This window comes from Triticum aestivum, chromosome 1A (assembly GCF_018294505.1).
Source record: "Triticum aestivum cultivar Chinese Spring chromosome 1A, IWGSC CS RefSeq v2.1, whole genome shotgun sequence".
NCBI classification, from domain to species: domain Eukaryota; kingdom Viridiplantae; phylum Streptophyta; class Magnoliopsida; order Poales; family Poaceae; genus Triticum; species Triticum aestivum.
The window spans coordinates 561,780,225-561,806,679 of record NC_057794.1 but is presented as its reverse complement, the minus strand read 5'-3'; the positions used below and the strand labels follow the sequence as shown (position 1 = coordinate 561,806,679).

Here is a 26,455-nt window from a genome sequence, read left to right as displayed (position 1 = left end):
ATGGCTGGACCAAGCGATGTGATGAAACCTGAGAAGTTTGGGGATGAGAACTTCAAAAGATGGCAGACCCGTGTGAACTTCTGGCTTATGAGCATGAACTTGTGGTGGGTGATTTCACCCACCGTTGAGAGGCCACTCATGTAGGAACAACAGCGTGATTTTGAGGTGTCTTCAGACACGGCCATGGGTTGTCTTCTCTCCCTCATGACCGATCAGCTTTGTGACATATATATGAACTTTTCTAGTCCTGCCCTTGTTGGGAAGCGCTCGATAGGAAATATGGAGAGTCGGATGCTGGGCGTGAACTGTATGTTAATGAGCTGTATCACGATTTTAAGATGGACGATAATAATTCGGTTGTGACACAAGACCATGAGATCCAGCTCCTGGTGGGGGAACTCGCTGGTTTTGGAGTCGTTCTGCCTGACAATTTTGTGGTGGGGGGCATTATTGCCAAGTTACCTCCATCTTGGAGGAGCTTTGCCACCACTCTCAAACACAAGAGGGAGGTGATGACCGTGGAAAGTCTCATCACCACTCTTGATGTTGAGGAAAACGCCAGAGCGAAAAATGCGGAAAAAGTTCCTCCCCAGCCAGTTATGAATGCCAATGTCGTGCAAAGTGGGGCTGGCAGTTCCGGTGCAAAGAATTACAAGAACAAAGGGAAGGCAAAACAAACCACCAGCTTTAAGAAGAAGAAGAAAGAAAAGGGTGACTTCAACTGCTTCGTGTGTGGTGAGCCTGGGCACATAGCCAGGAAGTACCTCATGCGTAAAGGCAGGAAGGAAGGAGGCCAGCCATCTGCAAATGTTGTCGTTAGCGAGGGAGGTGGAGGATCTAGGTATGTCCCTAGTGTCCTTCTTGCATGTCAATCCACTGATTGGTGGATAGATACTGGAGCTAATGTGCATGTTTGTGCTGACTACAACTTGTTTTCTTCTTATCAGGCTTGCAGCGGTTCCACCATCGTGATGGGGAACGAAACAAGGGCAACCGTTCGTGGAACCGGTAGAGTTGACCTGAGGCTTACCTCGGGGAAGACTTTGTCGCTGAAGAACGTCCGGCATGTCCCAGGAATAAATAGGAACCTGCTTTCTGGTTCACTGATGTGCCGTGATGGCTACAAGCTGGTGTTTGAGTCGAATAAGTTTGTTATTTCGAAATTTGGTTTGTTTATTGGAAAAGGCTATAACAGCGGACGCTTGTTCCGCCTTTCTATTCTAGACGACTGTAATGTCGTAAACAATTTATCTTTTTCTTCACATTCTGGAATAAATGTTGGAGATGTTGATGTTTGGCACTCTCGTTTATGCCATATAAATTTTGATCGCATTGTTCGGTTATGCAAGCTTAATTTAATTCCAAATGTCTTGATAGTCCATGGATCTAAGTGTCAGGCTTGTGTGCAAGCAAAGCAACCCCGAAAACCGTGTAAACCTATTGGGGAGAAAAGCCTTTCACCTCTAGATTTAATCCATTCAGATTTGTGTGAGATGAATGGAGTTTTGACTAAGGCAGGGAAAAGATATATGATGACATTGATAGATGATGCGACGAAGTGGTGTCATATTTATCTAGTAAAAACGACAGATGAGGCGTTGAACTGCTTTAAGATCTACAAAGCTGAGGTAGAAAACCAATTAGAGAAGAAGACAACCGCTTAAGGTCTGACAGAGGGGGAGAGTATGTCTCACATGAGTTTGCTGAATTTTGTGCGGAGCATGGAATTATCCATGAGGTAACCCCTCCCTACTCGCCCCAATCAAATGGAGTGGCTGAACGCAAAAACCGAACACTTACGGACTTGGTAAATGCCATGTTGGACAGTGCCGGTTTAGCTAAGTCGTGGTGGGGAGAGGCTGCGTTGGCTGCATGTTATGTTCTCAACAGGGTTCCTTCATCAAAAGGAGATACAACTCCACATGAAGGATGGAAAGGACACAAACCAACTCTGCGTTTCTTACGTGCTTGGGGCTGTTTAGCCAAGGTTAATGTACCTGTATGCAAGAAACGAAAATTGGGACCTAAGACTGTTGATTGTATCTTTCTAGGTTACGCACATAATAGCAACGCTTATAGGTTCTTGGTAGTCAAGTCCAAGTTTTCTGATGTGCACACTAACACTGTGATAGAATCTCGAGACGCTACCTTCTTTGAGAACATCTTTCCAATGAAGGAAAATAGAGCATCCACTAGTCAACCAACTATACAAAGAGAATTTGAACCCGAGCCTGAACCGGAAAGTACTCCTTTTGTAACTCTGTATAATCCAACTGAGGAGGACGGTAGCGAAGTAGCTCCCAGAAGGAGCAAGAGACAACGGACTAAAAGGTCCTTTGGAGATGACTTCGCTGTGTACCTCGTGGATGATGTTCCCAGAACTCTCTCTGAAGCATAGGCATCCCTAGATGCTGATGATTGGAAGGAGGCAGTCCAAAGTGAAATGGATTCCATTCTCACTAACGGAACATGGGAAATCTGTCCACGACCGATGGGTTGTAAACCTATTGGTTGCAAATGGATATTTAAAAGGAAGTTAAGACCTGATGGGACCATTGAAAAGTATAAGGCTAGACTCGTGGCCAAGGGTTTTACCCAAAAGGAAGGTGAGGATTTCTTTGATACATACTCGCCTGTTGCTAGGATGACTACAATTCGGGTGCTGATTGCTTTAGCAGCATCTTATAAATTCCTAATCCATCAAATGGATGTGAAGACGGCTTTCCTAAATGGAGAGCTTGATGAGGAAATTTATATGCAGCAACCTGATGGTTTTGTAGCAACCGGGCAAGAGAACATGGTGTGTAGATTGAAGAAATCACTCTATGGCCTCAAGCAGGCGCCGAAGCAGTGGCATGAAAAATTTGACAAAACTCTCACTTCGGCAGGCTTTGTGGTGAATGAAGGAGACAAATGTGTGTACTATAAATATGGTGGGGGTAAGGGTGTAATCTTATGCTTATATGTTGATGACATATTAATTTTTGGGACCGATATGGATGTTATAAATGATGTTAAATCCTTTCTGTCTCAAAACTTTGATATGAAAGATTTGGGAGAGGCGGATGTTATTTTAAACATAAAGCTGCAAATGAATGAGAATGGGATTACATTAAGTCAGTCTCATTATGTGGAGAAAATCCTGAGTCGGTTTGGTTTTGAGGACTCTAGAACATCTCCAACTCCCTATGACCCAAGTCTAATGCTTCGTAAGAACAGAGGACAAGGGGTCGAGCAACTAAAATACTCCCAAATAGTTGGTTCTCTCATGTACCTTGCTGCTGCAACTAGACCTGACATTTCATTTGCGGTTAGCAAATTGAGCCAGTTTAATTCAAATCCGGGAAATGATCACTGGATTGCGCTGGAACTAGTAATGAGGTATTTGAGAGGAACCACAACGTATGGGCTCCACTATACAGGGTACCCTGATGTACTGGAAGGGTATATTGATGCTAACTAGATCTCAGATGCAGGTGAGATCAAAGCCACTAGTGGATATATATTTAGTTTTGGCGGTGCTGCAATCTCTTGGAGGTCTCGCAAGCAAACTATCTTGACGAGGTCTACTATGGAGGCTGAACTTGTAGCACTTGACTCAGCCACTGTTGAGGTAGAGTGGCTGCGTGAACTCTTGAGTGATTTGCCAATGGTTGAAAAACCAATTCCGGCAATCCTTCTGAACTGTGATAACCAAACCGTGATCACTAAGGTTAAAAGTTCGAAGGACAATCTGAAGTCATCAAGACATGTGAAATGGCGCATCAAATCCGTTAGGAATTTGAGACGTAAAGGAGTGATCGCCATTGATTATATTAACACTACCAAAAACCTGGCGGATCCCTTTACAAAGGGGCTATCACGTTCAGTGATAGATGGAGCATCAAGGGAAATGGGCTTGAGACCCACCTGAGTTGCACAACTACAGAAACCCGGCCTATGTGATCGGAGATCCCGTGAATTAGGAAAAGGGAAAAACAAGTTGTTGGAGCAACAGGAGAGAGTACATATGTATCTTCCATTTCCCGCTGAGATGAGTACTCTAAGTACTGCATGGGAGGCTGACTTCTGTCTTAATATGTTCTAATGCCGAAACACTTCAGAAAGATACTGTCGTGCAGGGTATTCTTGAAAGAACACACCTATGTGAGCTTAGCTGTGAGGTCGCAGTACATGATATTTGGGTGATCTCTAATGAGCTCACTAAAGGACTAGGGAGCACGACCGTAACACTCCAAACCTTAAGCGTGGATCAAGGCGGCCTAGTATCAGTGATGCCTTCAGGTGAATCTCTTCTACACAAGACTGGCAATTCAAGGCAGTGTCCATTGCCTAGTTGTAAGAGGAGTGGGTCATGGAGTGCTAGGTATAGTTCAACCCGAGACGGGTCTATACTTTTAAAACTGGTATATAAAAGCCAGATGAGAGAAAATTGCAGACCTTGACTTCTTGGTGGGGATTGTTGGAATTAATGGGCTTTATACAGAGATTGGGCCCAAATTAATTTCAGATTTGGAGAGAAGTCAAGGGGGTGGACAGCCATGTGGGAGTTTAGTCCCACATCGCTAAGGGAGCAAGAGTTTTACCTACTTATAAGGGGGCCTCTCATGGTTTCATTGATTGGGATGACTAAAGATGCAAGTGTACACCACACGCGCACACGCGCGCGCGCTCGCTCGCATTTCGCATTTATTCGCGTTTAATTACGCGTGACTTGTGACTTGTGACTTTGGCGAGGCGAGCGCGACCGTGGCCTAATAAAATGCATTTTTTGTTATTTTTATCGCGCAGTTTTTACTCTTATCCACCCGCGTCTGTCTCACGCACGAACCGAGGATAGACTCGCACGTTTGCGTGCGGTTACAGGTTCATTCGTGATGGAGATATCCCAGGGGGCGAATCCTAGGATATAGGCAGATCGTGCTGCGTGTGGTTTATCCATCCGAGTCTATAAGAGGGAGACGTCCTTCTCGCCAGAGACACTCGAACAAAAACACAACCCTAACCCGTTCTCATCTGTGCCGCCGCCGTCGACCTTCGCCGATCCTCTCCCTGCCGTGCAGCAGGGCGAGGAGAGCAGTAGTCTCCGGACTTTCCCCGGCATCGGCGACCTGCACGGGTAGCCGGGCGATAAAGTTTTTGGGCAGTGCATCCGCACGGCTGCTCAATCTTCTTTGACTACGTCCGTCTGCATTGCGATCAGTTCATCATCAACTCTCCATCGACATCCCCGTCTTCACTGTGATCTCATCATCAACCCCGCTGTAAGATATCCTTTGTGATCGGTTATATTTATGTGATCTTGTTATGGAACTTCAGTCCATGCCGATTTCATTTACTCTGCTAGATTTCATCTATGTGATTGCATGTATAAATCTATTAGATCTGTCCTTGTCATAAGTCTCACATAAATTCGGAATTATATTAATTGTAATACCTTCCATATTTCCAACAGTGCATGTGTGCGGAAGCCGGCGAGGCGGCGGCCTGTCTTCCTCGCTCGTTTCCCTGGTTTGATCGATCGCCCAGTTAACCAGGCAAAAAAGACCAAAGGGCAAAATCGTCCAAGATATTATGACATGTAGCCCCATATCTGAGAATTGAGAGAAAAGTCAGTTTGTGCCATTTTATCTAGCCATGAAGAAAAAGTGTGCCATCTAGCAAAATGAAAAGAAAGGTGTGCTATTTTATCAAGGTACGAGAAAAAACGTGCTATTTTATAAACTGGCAAAAATGCCCGTGCGTTGCAAAAATGCCCGTGCGTTACAACGGGAGAAAATTTAATTAAGTTCCCTAGTCTAGGCTAAAATATAAATCATTATTTGATTTATGACCCACAACAAATTTTCCCAAAATAGAAAAGAATGATGCTTTCAATCATGCTGTCTTTGCAAAATGATTACAGTTCAGTTTGCGACTTCGTGATTCCATTCTCACGTCCATGCCACGATCAATTGAAAAGAGAGAAAAAGATGTTTTGGAATAGGGCCATCTCAACCCATGTAGGGACGAAACAAAAACATATTATTTTTCGCTGATCCACAACTGAATCAAAGAAAGAAAAAAGTGTGGAGCAGCCTAGCTCGGCCCACGTGTAGGAGAAACAGAAATGTCTTGTGGTCCATTGGGAGATAGATGATGGATGAAACTAAAATTGGAGGGAAGAATCATTCCTTCCTTTAATATTGATATATAATAATTAGTATATAATATTGATATATAATAATTACTATGTATGACGATTTTGAATCACCGAACATTTTTTGAACTGATGAACTTTTTTTCGTAATTCATGATTATTTTTTCTAATTTTGTGAAGATTGTTTTAAAAATTCATGAACATGTTTTAAATTCGTGAAATCTTTGTTCAAATTCATGAACATTTTACTACTTCTGAAACATTTTTAAAATTTTACATTTTCTTTTAAAATTTGAAACATTTCTAAAATCCCAAATTATTTTCAAGAAGAAAACAATAAAAAGCAAAAACAAAATAATAAAACTGGTGTCGTCCCTCCCCGCACATGGGCCAGCCTAACAGGGCTCATGGTTTTCTGAAACATTTTCAAAATTCACATTCCCTTCTGAAAATTTTCTGAAATCCCAAATTATTTTAAATAAGGAAAAAATAACGAAAATGGAATAAGAAAATAGGGGCTCCCCGCTAATGGGCCGGCCCAATAGGGCGCGCGCTAAGAAAGCATATAAATAGAGAGCTTCCTACCTACTGTGTGCAGTATTTTGGTAGGTGGACTGGTTGGTGTTGTGCTGCTGAAACTAAATGGACATGGTTCGAGTCCGATATAGAGTAATTTTTATTTTTTTAATGTAAAACGGTGACGGACGAAAAAACGTAAAACATTCTAAAAACATCTGATGGAGCATGTTGGGCCGGCCCATGCGCGGGCCGGGGCACCCACTTTTATTTTCGTTTTCGTTTTTATTTTTCCTTTTTTCTTTTTTTTATTATATATTAAAATAATACGGGATTGGTTCGAAAATTTAAAAACATTTTGAATTGTGTATTGCCAAAAAAAGTTCTTTGATTCAAAAAATGTTGGCGATTTAAAAGAATGAACTTTTTGAATTTTCACGAACAAATTTTTTATAATGATAAACATTTTTATATGTCATGAACAAATTCTAAATTCAATGAGCATTTGGTTGAAATTTATGAACGAAAATTGTTTTCAAAAACATTTTTTTTGGCAAAAATGGATGAAGAAATTTTCATTTCAATTAATTTTCTTTGAATTTGATGAGCATTTCGGAAAATCTATATAAAAATTGTAATTTGATAAACATTTTTGCAATTGAATGAACAAATTTTGACTTTTAATGAACATGTTTTAAATCATCTGAACAAACAATGAATATGATGAACCCTTTTGAATTGTTGAACATTTTTTTTACATTGATGAACATTTTTTTAAATTCAATGAACAAAAAATGTTCCCGAATTTCAAAACAAAATTCGCAAAATAGTGAAAAGTAAAAAGTACGTAATTTCAAAAAAAATCATGTGTATGAAAAACTGTTAATGATTTCAAAAGACTGTTCACAATTTCAAAATTTGTTTAAGAATTTGAAAAAATATATTTGCAATTTTAAAACGAAAAAGGGAAATAAAAAAGAAAAATATCACGAATTTAAAATATTTTCGCAAATTGAAAAAACAAGAATAAAAATGAAAAAGAAAAACAGAATAAAAAAAGAAAATCAAAAGGAAAACAGAAAAATGAACAATAGAAAGACTAAAAAGATAGCAAAATCAAACTGACATGATTACCTTAAATAAGAACCAAATTTTATTGACTCCGCCGACAACAATAATAATGCTTCGTCAGTGCTTCAAAAAAATTCTTAAGGCTTTTCCTATCTTTTTCTGCGTTTTGCAGAAATTTTGCCTAACAACTAATTATGGTCGCGCTTGGGTCTAAAATAATGCCAGGTTTTATGATAAGTCCGGCTGGCTGCATTGTTATCCGCTTCTGTCCGGGTTCAGGCCTTACACCGCATCTATTTTGATTAAGAAATTATAGTATGTATGATCAATTATAGTATGTATGATCGATACATAGCGATGCACGGGGTACTATACTAGTAAAATATAATGTTGAGCTAGAGGTTCTGACATCACAGTGGACGCCAGAAGCAAAGTCCACTTGAGAAGCTTTTTCACAACAATTTAAAACATTCGTATGCAATACATCAAACATGGTGGGTTTTTTATTGTGACTTATGATGGGTCTTTTGTAAACATGCCTGGAAAAGAGAAGTTTATTGAGGAATTTTTAGTATCTTCTCAATTGTGCTCTCAGCTAGACTTCTCCAAGAAAGCATGGAGCAAATTACAAATCTCAGCAAATCAACAAATTGTGTGGGAGAACCTACACCTTGAAAGATACGATGATATATAAGGAGAAAACTTTATTATAAGTTTCAAACTATTTTTTTACAAAGTTTGTGCAGGACAAACATTTCTCAGCTCAAGCCCTCACATTATAGATCTTAGAAGGAAGTTATAGTGAAGGCAGAAAAATGAACTAAATCCATTGCTTCCTCCTCATAGTACCCATATATCAAGCATGATTAGGAATGGTGTCGACTGAAAAAACATTCAATACCAAAAAAATTGTCAATCATATGAATTCAAAAGAGCATCTCTATATAACATGAAGAAATATGCATAAATCCAAATTGTATTGTTTGAATATGGCTAACATAGCATTAATTTCACTTACTTCCACACTTGGATCCAGGCGTGAATGACATCTTGCAATACTTGACGACAAACACAACCTTCTCCATGCATAATACCTTCATTTTATCCTTGTTGACATCTTTGTAAAGGCAAGGTACGCTTGCCCTCTGCCACATGGCGCAACATGCCTCTGATGGGATGAGTTTTGGCTCAGCTGGCCATGTATGGTAGCGCCGACACTCCCGTTTCATGTCTATTCGGTCCTGCTCGCATTCGTCAGCAGATACGGTTACTGATACGATGGCAAGGACCAACATTATGCTTAGGAGTTTCGCCATTGCTATGTATACCTTTTCTCTTAGCGACACTAGCAGGGCTCTTGGATTTTTCAATTAATATAAAATTGGTAATGCAAGAGTTGTGTGCTTTTGGTGAATGTTTTAGGTGGGATATTAGAATTCTTATATAGGAGAAATATTGATAGATATCATAGCACACATAATTAATTGTCTGTTCATTAATTGCATTAGTGGCTTGAAGAGGACATCAATACCATTGTTACACCCACAATCCCTGCTGCTATACAAACTGGACCAATTACTAGAGCTCGCACACGCCAATTAAATTATCAGGTACTTCCGTTTCTTGGTAATGATTCTAATGTTCATGAGAATATGATGCTACCTAAATTGGATACATTTGTTTTGTTTACAAATGAAGGGCCTAGTTTGGAGAAGGATGAACATTGGAGTAAGTACAAGCATGGAGTTGATGGCATGCGCAAGGGAAACAAGAACGGAGTTTCAAGTGATGATTTCAGGACTTTGAAGCCACCATAATGAGTGCATGAAGCCTTGGACGAAATATACAAGATGTCACTTCATAATTTTCGTCCAGAGGCTATTCTAGATGCTGTGTCACCTTATTATTGAGCCAGGACCATGTATTTTCGAAATACTTAAGTATATGTTGTTTTTAGAGTTTGTATGTGTGGGGAAACAAGAGTTAGGGTTGGTTTCGGACCCCTCCTCCAAGGGCCACGAAATTTCTCCCTCTTCCTCCATATATATAGCCCTTAGGGCGTCGTTTAGACTTTGAGTTTTGTTTAGATTAAAAGTTCGCCATAGCTGCAAGTTCGCGTACTTCATTTGTGTTCAACGACCAGACAAAGGTGTCACAGAACCCCACCTTCATTAATAAAGTTTTCCTCTTATATTCGCAATATCCAGATTGCAATCTCAGTTTCTTGCTTGGTCTTCGTTTGCTCGCAGGAAATAGACCCTCGTGGTCAGGTTGATCGTGCTTCGGCGTGGTCAATAACCCCTCAAAAGTTGGTTTAGCGATTGCTAAGGCGCGACATCTCGTACATTCGTAGTCGGGTCGTCAAGGTCGACTCCCACAGAAAATGATAGCCACTGTCTCATCGAAACATCAGGACACCTTCGCCTCTATCAAGTGGTATCAGATTTCCAGGTTGCTTGGTGAGATTTTACAAATTTTCGTAGTTTAGATCGAGTTTATTCTTCATACCTATAGTTCATGAAAAAGCCAAAAAAAATTAAGGTTAGTTCATCCTATCCGAACCAATCTGAGCCTTTGCATAATGCTTTTCTGTATTTGCTTTGTTGAATTTGTGGTTGCATCGTCGTGTCAAGTTGCTGGTCTTAGCGTCTAGTCCTTTAGAGTTTCGAGTTCTGTTCACAGGTTCTCACGTTGCCTCTGCCATATATCACCACCGCATCATCATCATCATCATCATCATCGCCGCTGCCATATATCACCACCGCATCATCATCATCATCATCGCTGCTGCCGTATACCACCACCGCACCAACTTCATCGCCACTGCCATATACCACCACCACATATTCACCGCCAATCCGAGTCCATATACGCCACCACCTATTCGCCGCCATCACGCCAATCCAAGTCCACCTGCAACATATATCCGCCACCAGTCTGAGTTCCACCAGATTCATCGCCGCCACCTGTCCGAGTTCCACCAGATTCATCTCCGCCTTCAGTCCTAGTCCGAGTCCAGTATTTTGTTACTCTGTTTTGGATTTTCAGATCACGCCATACTCCGAGTCATGAAAAATTAGGACTCCCGAACTTTCTTGATACCCATAGTAGAAAAATAGTTCCAGTTTAAAAAAAACTAAGTCTGAAAAATTCTGGCTAGGCAGTTTTGAGACCATTTGTAGACTTTTTCGAAAAAAAAATATTGCGGAGCAAAAAAGGAAAAAAGAAGTGCAAAAAAAAAGTGAAAACAAGGAAAAAAAAATCAGAGAGTGCTCCTCACTTGTTTACGTGTCGCGCTATGATTTTGTTCGTGTTCTAGGCTCGCGTCTCTGGTACGGTCTAGCCTAGGACCAACACAATACTGTCGTTGAGCTTTTATTCAACTTTTGCATCTCTGAATTGATTATTGTTGACCCTTTTTGCTACCATATTATAAGTCTTCCCATCTCCACATACATCTACGTCGTGTGTCTGACTCTCCCTGGCAATCGCTCTATTTAAGCTTTTGAGAGTTTTGACTACAACGGTTGATGATCACCACCTGCTGCTTGGTAAGAACTGGTAAGATTTTGATATTTGCTTGACGGATTTGTGACACACCAGCACCACTTCCTAATAGTCTGTAGGATCATATTCATGTGTGTTTCTATTGTTGCTAACCATGGTAGGATCACAAGCCGACGAGACTGACTGGGAGAACGTGACGAACAAAGAGTTACATGATAAGTTTCAGCAAATGATGAGTGGACAGGTGGAAGATGTGCTAAATAGATTTGAAGAGGCCATGGAGAAGATAGATGGCATTGAGTAGGTGTTCGAAACAAAGCTCGATAACAATTTTAATGAATTGCTTGCGCGTCTTCCACAACCACCGCCCGCTGCACCTGTCACACCTCTACAACAACAACAACAACAACAACAACAACAACAACAACGCCTTCCAAATCAAGTGGGACGAGCACAGCGCGTTCCCCTTGAGCCTGGTCAAACTTCTGGTGCCGCTGTACCTACTGTTAATTCTTTTGTAGCTCCTGCGGCTACTGCATACGTGGAGGACCATTACGAGGATGAGGTTGATCAAAATCAGAACTATGTGCAACCACCAGCACCACTATCACCAGGTCATCCTCTTGCATATCATCGCAACGGTACGAGTGCACCACCTGAGGTACGAGATCATGACTCTTCCTAAACTAAAATTGGATATTCCACCATTTGAGGGTAGATATGTTCCTGATATATATCTTACTTGGGAGTTAGAAACTGAACAATGATTTACATGTTTACTATATCCTGAGGAGAGACGTGTTCCTGCTGTTGTTTGTGCTTTCACTAGCTTTGCATGTGTTTGGTGGTCTGAACATTGTAGATTATATCATATTCCAGCTACTTGGGCAGCTTTGAAAACTGCTATGCGTACTCGTTGGGTTCCACCATATTATCAACGTGAATTACTTCAAAAATTGCAGCGTTTAAGACAAGGAAACAATTCTGTAGAAGAATATTAGCAGGAATTATAAACTGGCATGATTAGATGTGGTATTGTTGAGGATAATGAAGCTATACTTGCATGTTTTATGGGTGGATTAAATAAAGAGATTCAGACCATTCTATAGTATAAGGAGTATAATAATATCACTCGTTTATTCCATCTTGATTGTAAAAATGAACGTGAAGTGCAGGATCGACAAGCATTGGCACGAACTAACTTTTCTACAGGTCGACCTTCATCATGGACACCGCGTGCATCCTTTACTTCCACATGTTCTGCTGCACCGGCACCTCCGCCGGCTGCCACCGCCAAGCATGATACAAGAAAGTAGGCATAACCATCACTATCTGCCAAGAGCAAACCTTCTGGGCCTGCACAGAGCTCTTCTTCATCCATGGCATCAATAGGGAAAACACATGATATTATTTGTCGTCGTTGCACGGGTGGAGGTCATTATGCGAGACAATGCTCATCTAAGCGTGTGATGATTGTTACTGAGGATGGTGGGTATGAGTCCGCTAGTGACTATGATGAGGAGACTTTGACTCTTATTACAAGTGAAGAACACGGTGGAGATGATTCTGATCATGAGACACAATACATGGCTACTGAAGATGCTGATAGGTATGAATGTTTAGTTGCTCAACATGTTTTGAGTATGCAGGTTACACAAGCTGAGAAAAATCAGAGGCATAATTTGTTCCATACAAAGGGAGTTGTGAAGGAACATTCTGTTCAAGTCACCATAGATGGAGGGAGCTGCAATAACTTGGCTAGCATGGAGATGGTGGAGAATCTATCTCTCACCACAAGACCACATCAACATCCTTACTACATCCAATGGTTCAACAACAGCGGCAAGGTTAAGGTAACATGTACTGTTCGTGTGTATTTTAGTATATCTACATATGTTGATTATGTTGATTGTGATGTGGTACCTATGCAAGCATGTTCCTTATTACTTGGTAGAACATGGCAATTTGATAAAAATCTTGTACACCATGGTAGAAACAATCAGTATACTCTTGTTCATAAGGATAAAAATATTACTTTGCTTCCTATGACTCCTGATTCCATTTTGAAAGATGATATTAATAGAGCTAATAAAGCAAAACATGAGAAAAATAAGAGTGAAAATCAGATTGTGGCAAAAGAATTTGAGCAACACATGAAACCTGATAATAAACCATCTAGTGTTGTTTCTGAAATTAAATTTAAAAGTGCATGTTTACTTGCCACAAAAATCTAATGCTGATGAGCTAGATTTCAGCAAATTTATTTGCTATGCTTTTGTGTGCAAAGAGGCATTATTTTCATTCGAGGACGTGCCTTCCTCTTTGCCCCCTATTGTTACTAACATTTTGCAGGAGTTCGTTGACGTCTTTCCACAAGAGTTGCCACCGGGATTACCACCTATTCGAGGGATTGAGCATCAAATTGACTTAATTCCCGGTGCATCGCTACCCAACCGTGCACCATATTGTACCAATCCGAAGGAGATTATACATCAAGTACAGGAGTTGCTCGACAAAGATTATATACGTGAATCTCTTAGTCGTTGTGTTGTTCCTATTATAATAGTTCCTAAAAGGATGGTACGTCGCGTATGTGTGTTGATTGTAGAGGCATTAATAATATTACTATTCGTTATCATCATCCTATTCCTAGGCTAGATGATATGCTGGATGAATTGAGTGGCTCTACAATATTCTCCAAAGTTGATTTGCGTGGTGGATACCATCAAATTCATATGAAATTAGGAGATGAATGGAAAACAACATTTAAAACTAAGTTTGGTTTATATGAGTGGTTAGTCATGCCTTTTGGGTTAACTAATGCACCTAGTACTTTCCTGAGACTAATGAACGAAGTTTTACGTGCTTTCATTGGACCATTTGTGGTAGTCTATTTTGATGATATATTGATTTATAGCAAATCTTTGGAAGAACATTTAGAACATTCACGTGCTGTTTTTATTGCTCTACGTGATGCATGTTTGTTTGGTAACCTTGGGAAGTGGACCTTTTTGCACCGTCTGAGTATCTTTTCTTGGCTATATTGTTATTCCACAAGGAATTGAAGTTGATAAAGTCAAGATTGAAGCTATTGAGAGTTGGCCGCAGCCCAAAACGGTCACACAAGTCAGTAGTTTTCTTGGACTTGCTGGTTTTGATAGGCGTTTTGTGAGAGATTTTAGCACCATTGCTGCACCTCTCAATGAGCTTACAAAGAAGGATGTGTCTTTTGTTTGGGGTACCGCACAGGGAGAAGCATTCACGGTATTGAAAGATAAGTTGACCCATGCTCCTTTACTCAAACTTCTTGATTTTAATAAGACTTTTGAGCTTGAATGTGATGCCAGTGGAATTGGATTAGGAGTTGTGTTATTACAAGATGGCAAACCTATTGCATACTTTTCTGAAAAATTGAGTGGGCCTAGTTTGGACTATTCTACTTATGATAAAGAATTATATGCTCTTGTTCGGACCTTAGAAACATGGCAACATTATTTATGGCCCAAATAATTTGTTATATATTTTGATCATGAATCTTTGAAACATATTAAAAGTCAAGCAAAACTGAACCATAGACATGCTAAATGGGTTGAATTCATTGATACTTTCCCTTATGTCATTAAACACAAGAAGGGTAAAGAAAATGTTATTGCTGATGCATTGTCTCGTCATTATACTATGCTTTCACAAATTGACTTTAAAATATTTGGTTTGGAGACCATCAAAGATCAATATGCGCATGATGCTGAATTTAAAGATGTGTTGCAGAATTGTAAAAAAGGTAGAACATGGAGCAAGTTCGTCGTTAACGATGGATTTGTGTTTCGTGCTAACAAGCTATGCATTCCAGCTAGCTCTGTTCGTCTTTTGTTGTTGCAGGAGGCGCATGGAGGAGGATTAATGGGGCACTTTGGCATGAAGAAGACAGAGGTTATACTTGCTACACATTTCTTTTGGACAAAGATGAGACGGGATGTTGACCGTCTTGTTGCTCGCTACAATACATGTCAAAAAGCTAAGTCGCGGCTAAATCCTCATGGTTTATATATGCCTTTGCCTATACCTAGTGTTCCTTGGGAGGATATATCTATGGAATTTGTTTTAGGTTTACCTCGAACAAAGAAGGGGAGGGAAAGCATATTTGTTGTCGCCAAGGTAGTCAGAATCCCGACTCGACTCCTAGAACCCTACGACTTCACGACCCTACGGAACCATGTTGATCCAAGTCCCACTATGAATCCGGATCTGGTAGAATCCATGTTGAATCGCGATCCAAATCATAGAATCATGTACAAAACTGTAGAATCCCGACTGTGGTATGGACTATGCCCGATTCTACTAATTTATCTAAGCCGTTTGTTTAGTTGTAGCAGAATAGTATGCCATCATCCAAACCATTTTTGCATGCCTCATGGCCCTTTATTCCCCTCCCAAGCCCAAATGCTTAGGCGCCGACACCTTTGATCTGGCTCTCAAAACCTAGATCAAAATTTAGGATCAGACTTGTCGACAAATGGAATTGGCGTGGGAAGGAGGATGCATCAAGATTAATCAGAGAAGGAGAGCAAGACCCTTCAAGGTTAAACACTACAGGGTGGATATACAAGTGATCGGCTATTCACGTATTGTAAAAAACTCGTAAGTAAATTTCATGCGTCAAAGATTTCAATGTTTTATATATTTGCCTCTCATATATGTTACATACATCCAAGCTAATAGTAGGTTAGCCATAAAAGAAGTGGAATAGAACTAGCATTGATGTGTACGTCTTTGCTCCATATTTAGTGTCAAAACTCTATAGAACCCATATAAATCTCTTCCGTGGATACAAAATATCTTATTTGAGTAAATCTAGTAGAATCCTCGATTCCACGACTCAATACTACGACTCGATTCTGTCTAAGGAAAATCGATCCAACTCCGAATCCCGACTCTGACTACCTTGGTTGTCGCGGATAGATTCTCGAAAATGGCACACTTTATACCATGTCATAAAATTGATGATGCTGTTAATGTTGCTGATTTGTTCTTTCATGAAATTATTCGCTTGCATGGTGTGCAAAATACTATTGTTTCAGATCGTGATACTAAATTTCTTAGCCACTTTTGGAGATGTTTATGGGCTAGGTGGGGACTAAATTGCTTTTTAGTACTACTTGTCACCCTCAAACTGATGGCCAAACTGATGTAGTCAATAGAACATTGTCTACTATGCTTAGGACTGTTTTGAAGAATAATAAGAAAATGTGGGAAGAATGCTTGCCTCATATTGAATTTGCTTATAATCATTCGTTGCATTCTACTACTATGATGTGCCCTTTTCAAATTGTGTATGGTTTTCTACCTCGTGCACCCATTGATTTGTTGCCTCTTCCATCTTCGGAGAAGGTTAATTTTGATGCTAAAAAATGTGCTGAATTGTTCTTAAAAATGCATGAGTTAACTAAGGAAAACATTGAGCGTATGAATGCTAAATATAAACTTGTTGGAGAAAAGGATAGAAAACATGTTGTGTTTGCACCTGGAGATCTTATTTGGTTACATTTGCGTAAGGATAGATTTCATAATTTGCGCAAATCAAAGCTAATGCCACGTGCTGATGGTCCTTTTAAGGTGTTAGAGAAAATAAATGATAATGCATATAAACTTGAGCTGCCTGCAGATTTTGGGGTTAGTCCAACTTTTATAAATGCAGATTTGAAGCCTTATTTCGGTGAGGAAGATGAGCTTCCGTCGAGGACTACTTCATTTCAAGAAGGGGAGGATGATGAGGACATCAATACCATTGTTACACCCACAGCCCCTGCTGCTATACATACTGAACCAATTACTAGAGCTCGCGCACGTCAATCAAATTATCAGGTACTTCCGTTTCTTGCTAATGATTCTAATGTTCATGAGAATATGATGTTGCCTAAATTGGATACATTTGTTTTGCTTACAAATGAAGGGCCTAGCTTGGAGAAGGATGATCATTGGAGCAAGAACAAGCATGGAGTTGATGGCATGCGCAAGGGAAACAAGAACGGAGTTTCAAGTGATGATTTCAGGTCATTGAAGCCACCATAATGAGTGCATGAAGCCTTGGACGAAATATACAAGATGCCACTTCATAATTTTCGTTTTAGAGGCTATTCTAGGTGCTGCGTCACCTTATTATTGGGTCAGGCCCATGTATTTTCAAAATACTTAAGTATAGGCTGTTTTTAGAGTCCGTATGTGTGGGGAAACAAGAGTTAGGGTTGGTTTCGAACCCCTCCTCCAAGGGCCACGAAATTCCCCCGTCTTCTCCATATATACAACCCTTAGGCGTCGTTTAGATTTTGAGTTTTGTTTAGATTAAAAGTTCGCCATAGCTGTAACTTCGCGTACTTCGTTTGTGTTCAACCACTAGACAAAGGCGTCACAGAACCCTACCTTCATTAATAAATCTTTCCTCTTATATTCGCAATATCCAGATTGGAATCTCAGTTTCTTGCGTGTTCTTCGTTTTCTCGTAGGAAACAGACCCTCGTGGTCAGGGTGATCGTGCTCCGGCGCGGTCAATAACCCCTCGGAAGTTGGTTTAGCAATTGCTAAGGCACGATGTCCCGTACGTTCGTAGCTGGATCGTCAAGGTCGACTCCAACAGAAAATGATAGCCACCGTCTCATCGAAACATCGGGGCACCTTCGCCTCTATCACGGCTTGATTTCTAAATTGATTTGATGTGAAAAATCCGTACTTAATATACTTAATTAGTTGCATGTGTAATGAATTGTCTGCCTATTAATAGCATGAATGTCTTGATTTCCAGATTAATTTGATGGCCGATTTGCCGTGAAAAATCCCTACTTAAAAAGACTCAATTAATAGCACATGTAATTGATTTTCTGCCTATAATTGCATTAATGGCTTGATTGCCAAATTGACTTGATGTGATTTTTTACTTAAACATACTTAATTAATTGCATGTATAATTAATTAGCTACCTATTAATTGCATTAATCGCTTGATTTCGAAATTGATTTGGTGCTCGGTGGTGGGAGGAGTGGTGGAATGGTATTTTTTATTATTTCTAAAGAGATAAAACCAGTGGGAGGGGTGGTGTGAGGTGGGACGAAAATAAACCATACCAGCCTACCAACTCCCCCTTTAGGAGCAGAGATTTCGGATCCTTGGTACTGTAGGACTTTGGCTTTGAAGATCCAACTTCTCATAGTTTATATTTTTGAACATCCAAAGCTTTTTCATGTGAAAAGGTTCTCAATTCAACTGAAATAACTCAGCAAAAATATATTTCTACTTCTATAAAAATTGGACTTGGTGAATGCTTAGTTCACACCCGACCAATCTGAACAGTTGATCTAATCAAATAGTTGTGTTGCTTCTGCACCGACAGGTGGAGCCCATGGTAGGCGGACCTGGCCGGGACAAGCTGTCAGCTCGGGATTTTGGCCTTTATTTCTCTTTCCATGGAGGGATGGGGATCCGCGTGTGCTCACATGCCATGGAATATGGATGGGCATATTGAAAGGATCGAGAAGAGGTGTCTAGAGAGGGGGGGTGATTAGACACTAAGTGCCAAAAGTTTTAGATTTTAATTTCTTTAAGTTGAAGTGGAGTTTAGGCACTAGTTTAACAAACACAATACATATCAAGCAAGAATGCAAAGAGTATATGAGCAGCGGAAAGTAAAGCATGCAACTTGCAAGTATGTAAAGGGAAGGGTTTGGAGAATTCAAACGCAATTGGAGACACGGATGTTTTTGTCGTGGTTCCGATAGGTGGTGCTATCTTTCATCCACGTTGATGGAGACTTCAACCCACGGAGGGTAACGGTTGCACGAGTCCACGGAGGGCTCCACCCACGAAGGGTCCACGAAGAAGCAACCTTGTCTATCCCATCATGGCCATCGCCCACGAAGGACTTGCCTCACTAGCGGTAGATCTTCACGAAGTAGGAGATCTCATTGCCCTTACAAACTCCTTGGTTCAACTCCACAATCTTTGTCGGAGGCTCCCAAGTGACACCTAGCCAATCTAGGAGACACCACTCTCCAAGAAGTGACAAATGGTGTGTTGATGATGAACTCCTTGCTCTTGTGCTTCAAATGATAGTCTCCCCAACACTCAACTCTCTCTCACAGGATATGGATTTGGTGGAAAGATGATTTGAGTGGAAAGCAACTTGGGGAAGGCTAGAGATCAAGATTCATATGGTAGGAATGGAATATCTTGGCCTCAACACATGAGTAGGTGGTTCTTTCTAAGAAAATGTGTAGTGGAAGTGTAGGTATGTTCTGATGGCTCTCTCCACGAATGAAGAGTGGGTGGAGGGGTATATATAGCCTCCACACGAAAACTAATCGTTACACACAATTTACCAATCTCAGTGAGACCAAAGTGAAAAACTCAGTCGGACTGATTTAGCAAACGTAGTGACCGTTAGGGTTTTCGGTGGGACCGACTAGATCAACTCGGTGGGACCAATGTGCTAGGGTTAGGGTAAATCCAAAACTTGGTTTGACCGATTACTCAAACTCGGTGGGACCGATTTGGGTAATAAGTGAAATAGAGAGTTGGCCAAGCAAACTCGGTGAGACCAAAAGTATTGCAATAGGTAACAGAGAGTTTGCAAGCCCATCTCGGTGAGACCGAGATCCCATCGGTGAGACCGAACTGATTAGGGTTTCTGGCAGTGGCTATGTCAACTGAACTCGGTGGCTCCGGATAGAAAGAATCGATGGGGCCGAGTTTGATTTTTGGTTTAGGACATATTTGGAAGTGAGAAAGTGGTTGAGGGCTTTGGAGCATATCACTAAGCACTTTGAGTAAGCAAGCCATTAAGAAACACCTCATCCCTTCTTAATAGTATTGGCTTTCCTATAGACTCAATGTGATCTTGGATCACTAAAATATAAAATGTAGAGTCTTGAGCTTGGAGCTTGGGCCAATCCTTTGTCCTTAGCATTTTGAAGGGGTTCCACATCCTGTAGTCCATGCCACTTCATTGTTGAACTTTATCTGAAACATACTAGGTAAAAGTGTTAGTCCAACAAGAGATATGTTGTCATTAATTACCAAAATCACCCAGGAAGCACTTGTGCTTTCACATATCCAGGAAATTATTGGGTTGTAGGTTGTTGCGGTGTCACATAGCAGGATTACAAGGCCCCGTCATGTCCCTTATCTGGCTATGATGTGATACCACCACAAGCACTAGTATGTACGCATCTTGTCACGCTCACAATTGTAGGCTTGGGACGACGTCTATCCCAAAACCAAAGAACTTAAAAAAGCTAGAATGAAAAGCAGGGTTAATGAAAAGATCAAAGCCAAAGTGCAAGCACGACTAGTCCTCACAGGAGATGCAAGGGTAGACGCAGCAGTTCAAAAGAACTTAGCTGAACTATTTCCACACGGCACACCGAGTCCTCCCCAAATGGCCAGGCAGTCTAGTAACGGTTAACAGTCACCAACATCACAATATATCTCATGGTGGTTGTTTGCCAAGGTGGATGGTGTGACGACAAGGATTCCCAGGGGCAAGTCATCCCGTTTACAGATGGTACTAGAATGATGCACGGGGTTGCTCGACCACTACGCATGACGAGGGTCCAGGTGCTAAAGGTAATCATGGGCTTTGAATCATGGACGTTGCCTCAACCCCCAACCCCCCCCCCCCCCAAGAGGATGTCATTACATTAGAACAAGTGGCCCCGCAGGGCCACCTACTTAAGTGACCACTTATTGATATAGAGGAGATTACTCGCAGATTGTCTGCTAATGATGGCGGTCCCGGCTTCGCGAACCTTGACCCTATTCTCATCCTTGCCGCGCCACAAACATAGTCGAAGATATTCCGCCATCATTGGAGAAGGATCAGCTTGACAATTCTAGACCATCCACAGACAAACCATTTGTGCCTATTGTCGTCTATGAAAGGCGCACATGGAATGTGTATAAGCCCGGTGAAGTGAGCCTAACAGACTCTATGTTGTAGAATCTCTTGACCGAACTTCATGTTCTACGCAAAGACGTTTTACATAAGTCAAAAGAAGGTACACAAAGTTACACAACCAAGGTTATAAATGGTTATAGTTTTGTTGTGGAGTTTCCGACCAATACGCTTGATCTGCCCTTTAATGAGGTGATCCATGCAAATATCTTCTATGTCGGCGTAGTCTCCCTGCAGTTAACAATGCTTTGGGAACTTTATCGAGCTTTAGATCCCCTACTCTGGCATGCTAATGTGGCCTTACCTCATCCTTTTTACATGCATTGTCACAACATGGAATCCACAACAAGCTAGAACCTCATCGCAGACTACCTGTTCCCATGCATGACTATGAATCATCCGCATAAGGACGCATATCTCGTGCCATACTGCGAGAAGTAAATCTTTAGTGTTCACTCCTTTATTCTAAAACATATACATGACCTTGTGGTATGATCTCATTCATGTTGATTTCTTCTACATTCTTCGCAGGGACTGCCAATGGATCATAATCGCACTAATGCCGACGCAAGGGTTGGCTTATTTATTTGACTTGAACAGAGACCCTCAAAAGTGTTGGAACATATTAAAGGAGAGTCTGAATGATGATCTATGCAAGTGTAAGAAGTTCAAAGAAACGTTCACACATCATTCAGAATTCAAGTTCATCACTAGCGCTTATTGTCATCAAGAGCCAAATGTTAAAACCTGCCAAAGGTCTGGCTACTGTGCCATGGCCATCATGGACGACATTTTGAAGAAAAGCCAACATTTGCGTAATCATAGCCAGATCATAAAGTGGTTCGAGGAGATGGAGAGGTACATGGACATATGGGAATTATTAAGAGAGCATGAACACCTCCAAAAGGTGTGGGCCAAAATCATCAACAAGGAGGTTGTAAATGAGGACGTGAAGTTTCACAGCTAGGCAGAGCCATACGAAGAACGACTTCACCGAGTCGAAGACATATTTTGGTCATCGATTGCCAGCAACTAGCCAAGTTGGTAGACACACTGCTTTGAAACAACTTGTGAAACTATTCATCATGTGTTGAGACGTGCATGTTTATTGCCCTGCACTTCTTATACTATATGTTTCCTTCACTAGTACTCTTAATTATTTTATTGACGTTGTAATGCAATGTGATGATCAAGTACAAAATGTTGCAACCGCGTCATTAAAATGTTGCCACGGTAGCAAAAAATGATGTTGCGGTAGGAATTCTTCTATAGGCCTAGATCACTACCGGTGACGGGCGCCAAAAGTGTCTGCCCCTGCTGCTACACACAGTGAGAAATGCAGCAATTGCTAGCTACAGTCGTTGTGGCGGGCGCTAAACTTCATCCGCCACTACAATAGACCCATGCGCTCGCCGCTGATGGTATGTTAGCAGTGGTGGGAGGTTAGTGGCGGGCACCCCTGAGAGCCTGGCCTGCCACTGTTTGGCATTTTCATCCCGCCACTACTGTTCATTCCCAAAGTAGTGCAGGAATCATGTGGAAGATGGCATTTTACATGTTTATCTCAATTGCGGTGTCGTACTAGGCAAACAACGTGGTTAGCCTCGACCTCGTCGGTAAGTGTGTGAGATTTGTGTTCCACAACTTCATCTGGCCAGAACATGGGTGCTATTGTTACGCAATCTCGGGTCCGTTAACACCACCGTTTCCGACCCAATTGTTACGCAATCTCGGGTCCGCTAACACCAGCGTTTTTGACCCACCTGCGTCACCAGGCCTAACCGGAGAGCAACACAGACTTATAAGAAGCCTCGGGCCCTCTCCCTCCAAAAGCGTAGCCTGTTAGAAGGGGACATCCCCATCCTTATAAATCGTGTTATGTCCCTCCCATAATCGATGTGGGATTAAACCCAACAGTTATACATGCCATCACCGGCGTTTTCTTCTACAGGGCGTAGATTTGGTATGCAGATCCACGGTCGCAGGGATTTTAAGGGGTGTACTGCTTAAAATATGGTCCTTGGCCTTTTTTGATAGAAGAAACACATATTGAGAGATGATTTGGTCGATAACTTGATATCCGCTCCAAATCCTTCGTTTCCAAGGCGGCAGGCGTAGCCGGGTGGTTGCCGCACGACACTGGCACGGAGTGCCCAGATCTACTCGCAATGCAAACAACCAGCTAGCGCAAGAGGTTCACTGCACGACGACAACATTCATGTGTTTGGAATGCATGCATTCTTGTTGTGTGCACAACCGCTGGTCCATTGGCTCAATTGCTTACCACCGTGAGGCGAGGCGACACACCTCCAGCACAGACGACACAGAGCAGGACGCACTGACCGCATGAGCTCCTCGGTCCAGCACGAGCGGTTGTACCGGCTTCTGGTGAGCAGCATGCTCCCCATCGTGGCAGTGCCCCTCATGCTCAAGGCGGGGGAGCTCCGGCCCGTGCACGTGTTCCTGGCCGCGTTCGTCCCGGCCGCGCTGGCCGCCGTCTACCTCAGGCTCCGCCCGCGCGCCGTGTACATGGTGGACTACGCGTGCTTCTGCCCCAGCCCTGGCCTCCGCGTCCCGTTCGCCGCGTTCCAGGAGCACGCCAGCACGTGCGTCGACGAGCGCAGCCTCCGGTTCATGGTGCGGCTGCTCGAGCGCTCCGGTCTCGGGGAGGAGACCTGCCTCCCCGATGCGCAGCACTACATCCCGCCGGAACGCGATCTCGGGTCCTCCCGCGACGAGGCCGAGCTCGTCGTCTTCTCCGCCATCGACGACCTGCTCGCCAAGACCAAGGTCTCCGGGGAGGACATCGACATCCTCGTCGTCAACTGCAGCCTCTTCGCCCCGACGCCGTCTTTCGCCGACATGGTCGTCAGCCGGTACAAGCTCCGCGAGGACGTGCGCAGCGTGCACCTTGCCGGGATGGGCTGCAGCGCGGGGCTCATCTCCGTGGAGCTCGCCAGGAACCTGCTCCAGGTCGCGCCTGGGGGCTCCAACGCGCTGGTTGTGTCCACGGAGACCATCACGCCCAACTACTACACGGGCAAGGAGCGCGCCATGCTCCTTCCCAACTGCCTGTTCCGGATGGGCGGCGCCGCTGTGCTCCTGTCCACCCGCGGCCGCAACGCGCGGTTTCGGCTCGCGCACGTGGTGCGGACGCTGACCGGTGCCAAGGACAGTGCGTACCGATGCGTGTACCAGGAGGAGGACGACCGCGGCAACGTCGGGATCAACCTGTCCAAGGACCTGATGGTCACCGCCGGCGACGCGCTCACGGCGAACATCACGGCCATGGGGCCCCTGGTCCTGCCGGCGTCGGAGCAGCTGCTATTCGCGCTGTCCTTCGTGGCGCGCAAGGTGGTCGGCAGCAGCAGGATCAAGCCGTACATCCCCGACTTCCGCACGGCGTTCGAGCACTTCTACATCCACGCGGGCGGGCGCGCGGTGATCGACGAGCTCCAGCGCAGCCTCAGGCTGTCGGACGAGCAGGTGGAGGCGTCGAGGATGACGCTGCACCGGTTCGGCAACACGTCGAGCAGCTCGCTGTGGTACGAGCTCGCCTACATCGAGGCAAAGGGGCGCATGCGCAAGGGCGACCGCGTGTGGATGATCGGCATCGGCTCCGGGTTCAAGTGCAACAGCGCCGCCTGGGAGTGCATACACCCGGCGCCCGTGGCGGCCGACGGGCCCTGGGCCACCTGCGTCCATCGGTACCCCATCGACGTCCCCGACGTGCTCAAGCATTAGTCGAGCCCCACCCAAGCTATCTCGTCTCATGCAATTTCAGACGAACGCACAACAAGCTATGCCACACTATAGCCACACACTACTACTGCAGTACTTTTTTTTTTCATGGTAACACGTCTCATTTGTATCATAAGGAACATTGTACAAGCCACATACATACCGACCTGACAAAACTGAACAAATAGCAGAACACTAGTCTTTGCATAAAGGAACACCAGCCAAGAAGCAAAACTACGAACAAGACCGAAAAAGCTCTGAGCTTGCCACCAATGCCCGTCACCTGTCTCTGGCACCACCACCGCAACCACCAAAAGAAAAAAATGACTGATCACCTCCACACCCGAGCTCGACGCGGCTCCATCGCTGATATACAGCTTTGCAGACCTTCACTAATAGAAAAAGGGCCTAATGTTCAACTCATTAGTCCCGGTTTGTAATTGAACCGGCACTAATGTGACCATTAGTGCCGGTTCCAACGGCTAGGCAGGCGGTGCTCATTAGTCCCGGTTTGTGGTGAACCTTTAGTACCGGTTCGTGCCACGAACCGGGACTAAAGAGGCGATGGCAGGCTGGTGTCAGGTTGTGGCCCCACCAACACCTTTAGTCTCGGTTCGGGGCACGGACCGGGACTAGAGATGCATGTCGGTGTCAAAACCGGCGGATCTCGGGCAGGGGGTCCCAAACTGTGCGTCTAAGGTCGATGGTAACAAGAGAAGGGGACACAAAGTTTTATCCAGGTTCGGTCCCTCTCTATGGAGGTAATACCCTATGTCCTGCTTGATTGATCTTGATAAATATGAATATTAAAAGAGTTGATCTACCACGAGATCGTAATGGCTAAACCCTAGAGGTCTAGCTTGTATGGCTATGATAATGTCTATCTTCCAGACTAAGTCCTCCGGTTTATATAGACACCGGGAGGATCTAGGGTTACACAAGGTCGGTTACAAAGAAAGGAATCTACATATTTAGTCACCAAGCTTGCCTTCCACGTCAAGAAGAGTCCTATCCGGACACGGGTGTAGCCTTCGATCTCCGTATCTTCATCTCACACTTCCTTCGAGGGCTAGGGCTCGCTCTTCACCCCTTTGTCCGGGAGCTAATGTTCTATTATGGACTAGATTTTCACGATCTAGCCCCAGAGTCTTTCCTCCATGTCTCGGCGTTCATCATTACGTGCGAGGCCTCTGAATCCCCCCACACTTCGGCTTATGGCTCAAGACCTTCAGTGTGAAACCAAAGGTAGTCGACGGGGAACAGGAGGAGTGCGGCGGTGCTGTAGTCAGCCTGCTCACCAACACTCCTTGGCCAAAAGGCTCTTTTACCAAAACTTCCAATCAATGGCAGCGAAAGTGGTTTTACGTTATGGAACCCCGCAACACCAAGTGGGTAGCTGCACCCACGTTTCGCCCTAGCCTGCCGTCACAACTTGCATCGTGGGCCAACAAGGGGCTGGATTGGGGATCAGTTGATGAAGTGCGAACTCTACAAAGCCGCATCCGAACCCTCCTCGAGAGGGACATCGATCTGGTCAGCGT

At 43.3% G+C, this 26,455-nt stretch overlaps 1 protein-coding gene and 1 pseudogene across 1 annotated transcript; one reads left to right on the top strand and one right to left on the bottom strand.

Annotated features, from left to right (window-relative positions):
• On the top strand, positions 1 to 25,551 carry LOC123181262 (3-ketoacyl-CoA synthase 5-like; annotated as a pseudogene).
• On the bottom strand, positions 8,737 to 9,042 carry LOC123071264 (uncharacterized). Its single transcript, XM_044494796.1, has one exon. The coding sequence runs from the start codon at positions 9,040 to 9,042 to the stop codon at positions 8,737 to 8,739; it is 306 nt and encodes a 101-aa protein (XP_044350731.1).
• Positions 25,552 to 26,455: the final 904 nt, after the last annotated feature.

Excerpts from the sequence above, each read along its gene's own strand:
- LOC123071264 (XM_044494796.1), bottom strand. The coding sequence starts at position 9,042 with ATGGCGAAACTCCTAAGCATAATGTTGGTCCTTGCCATCGTATCAGTA.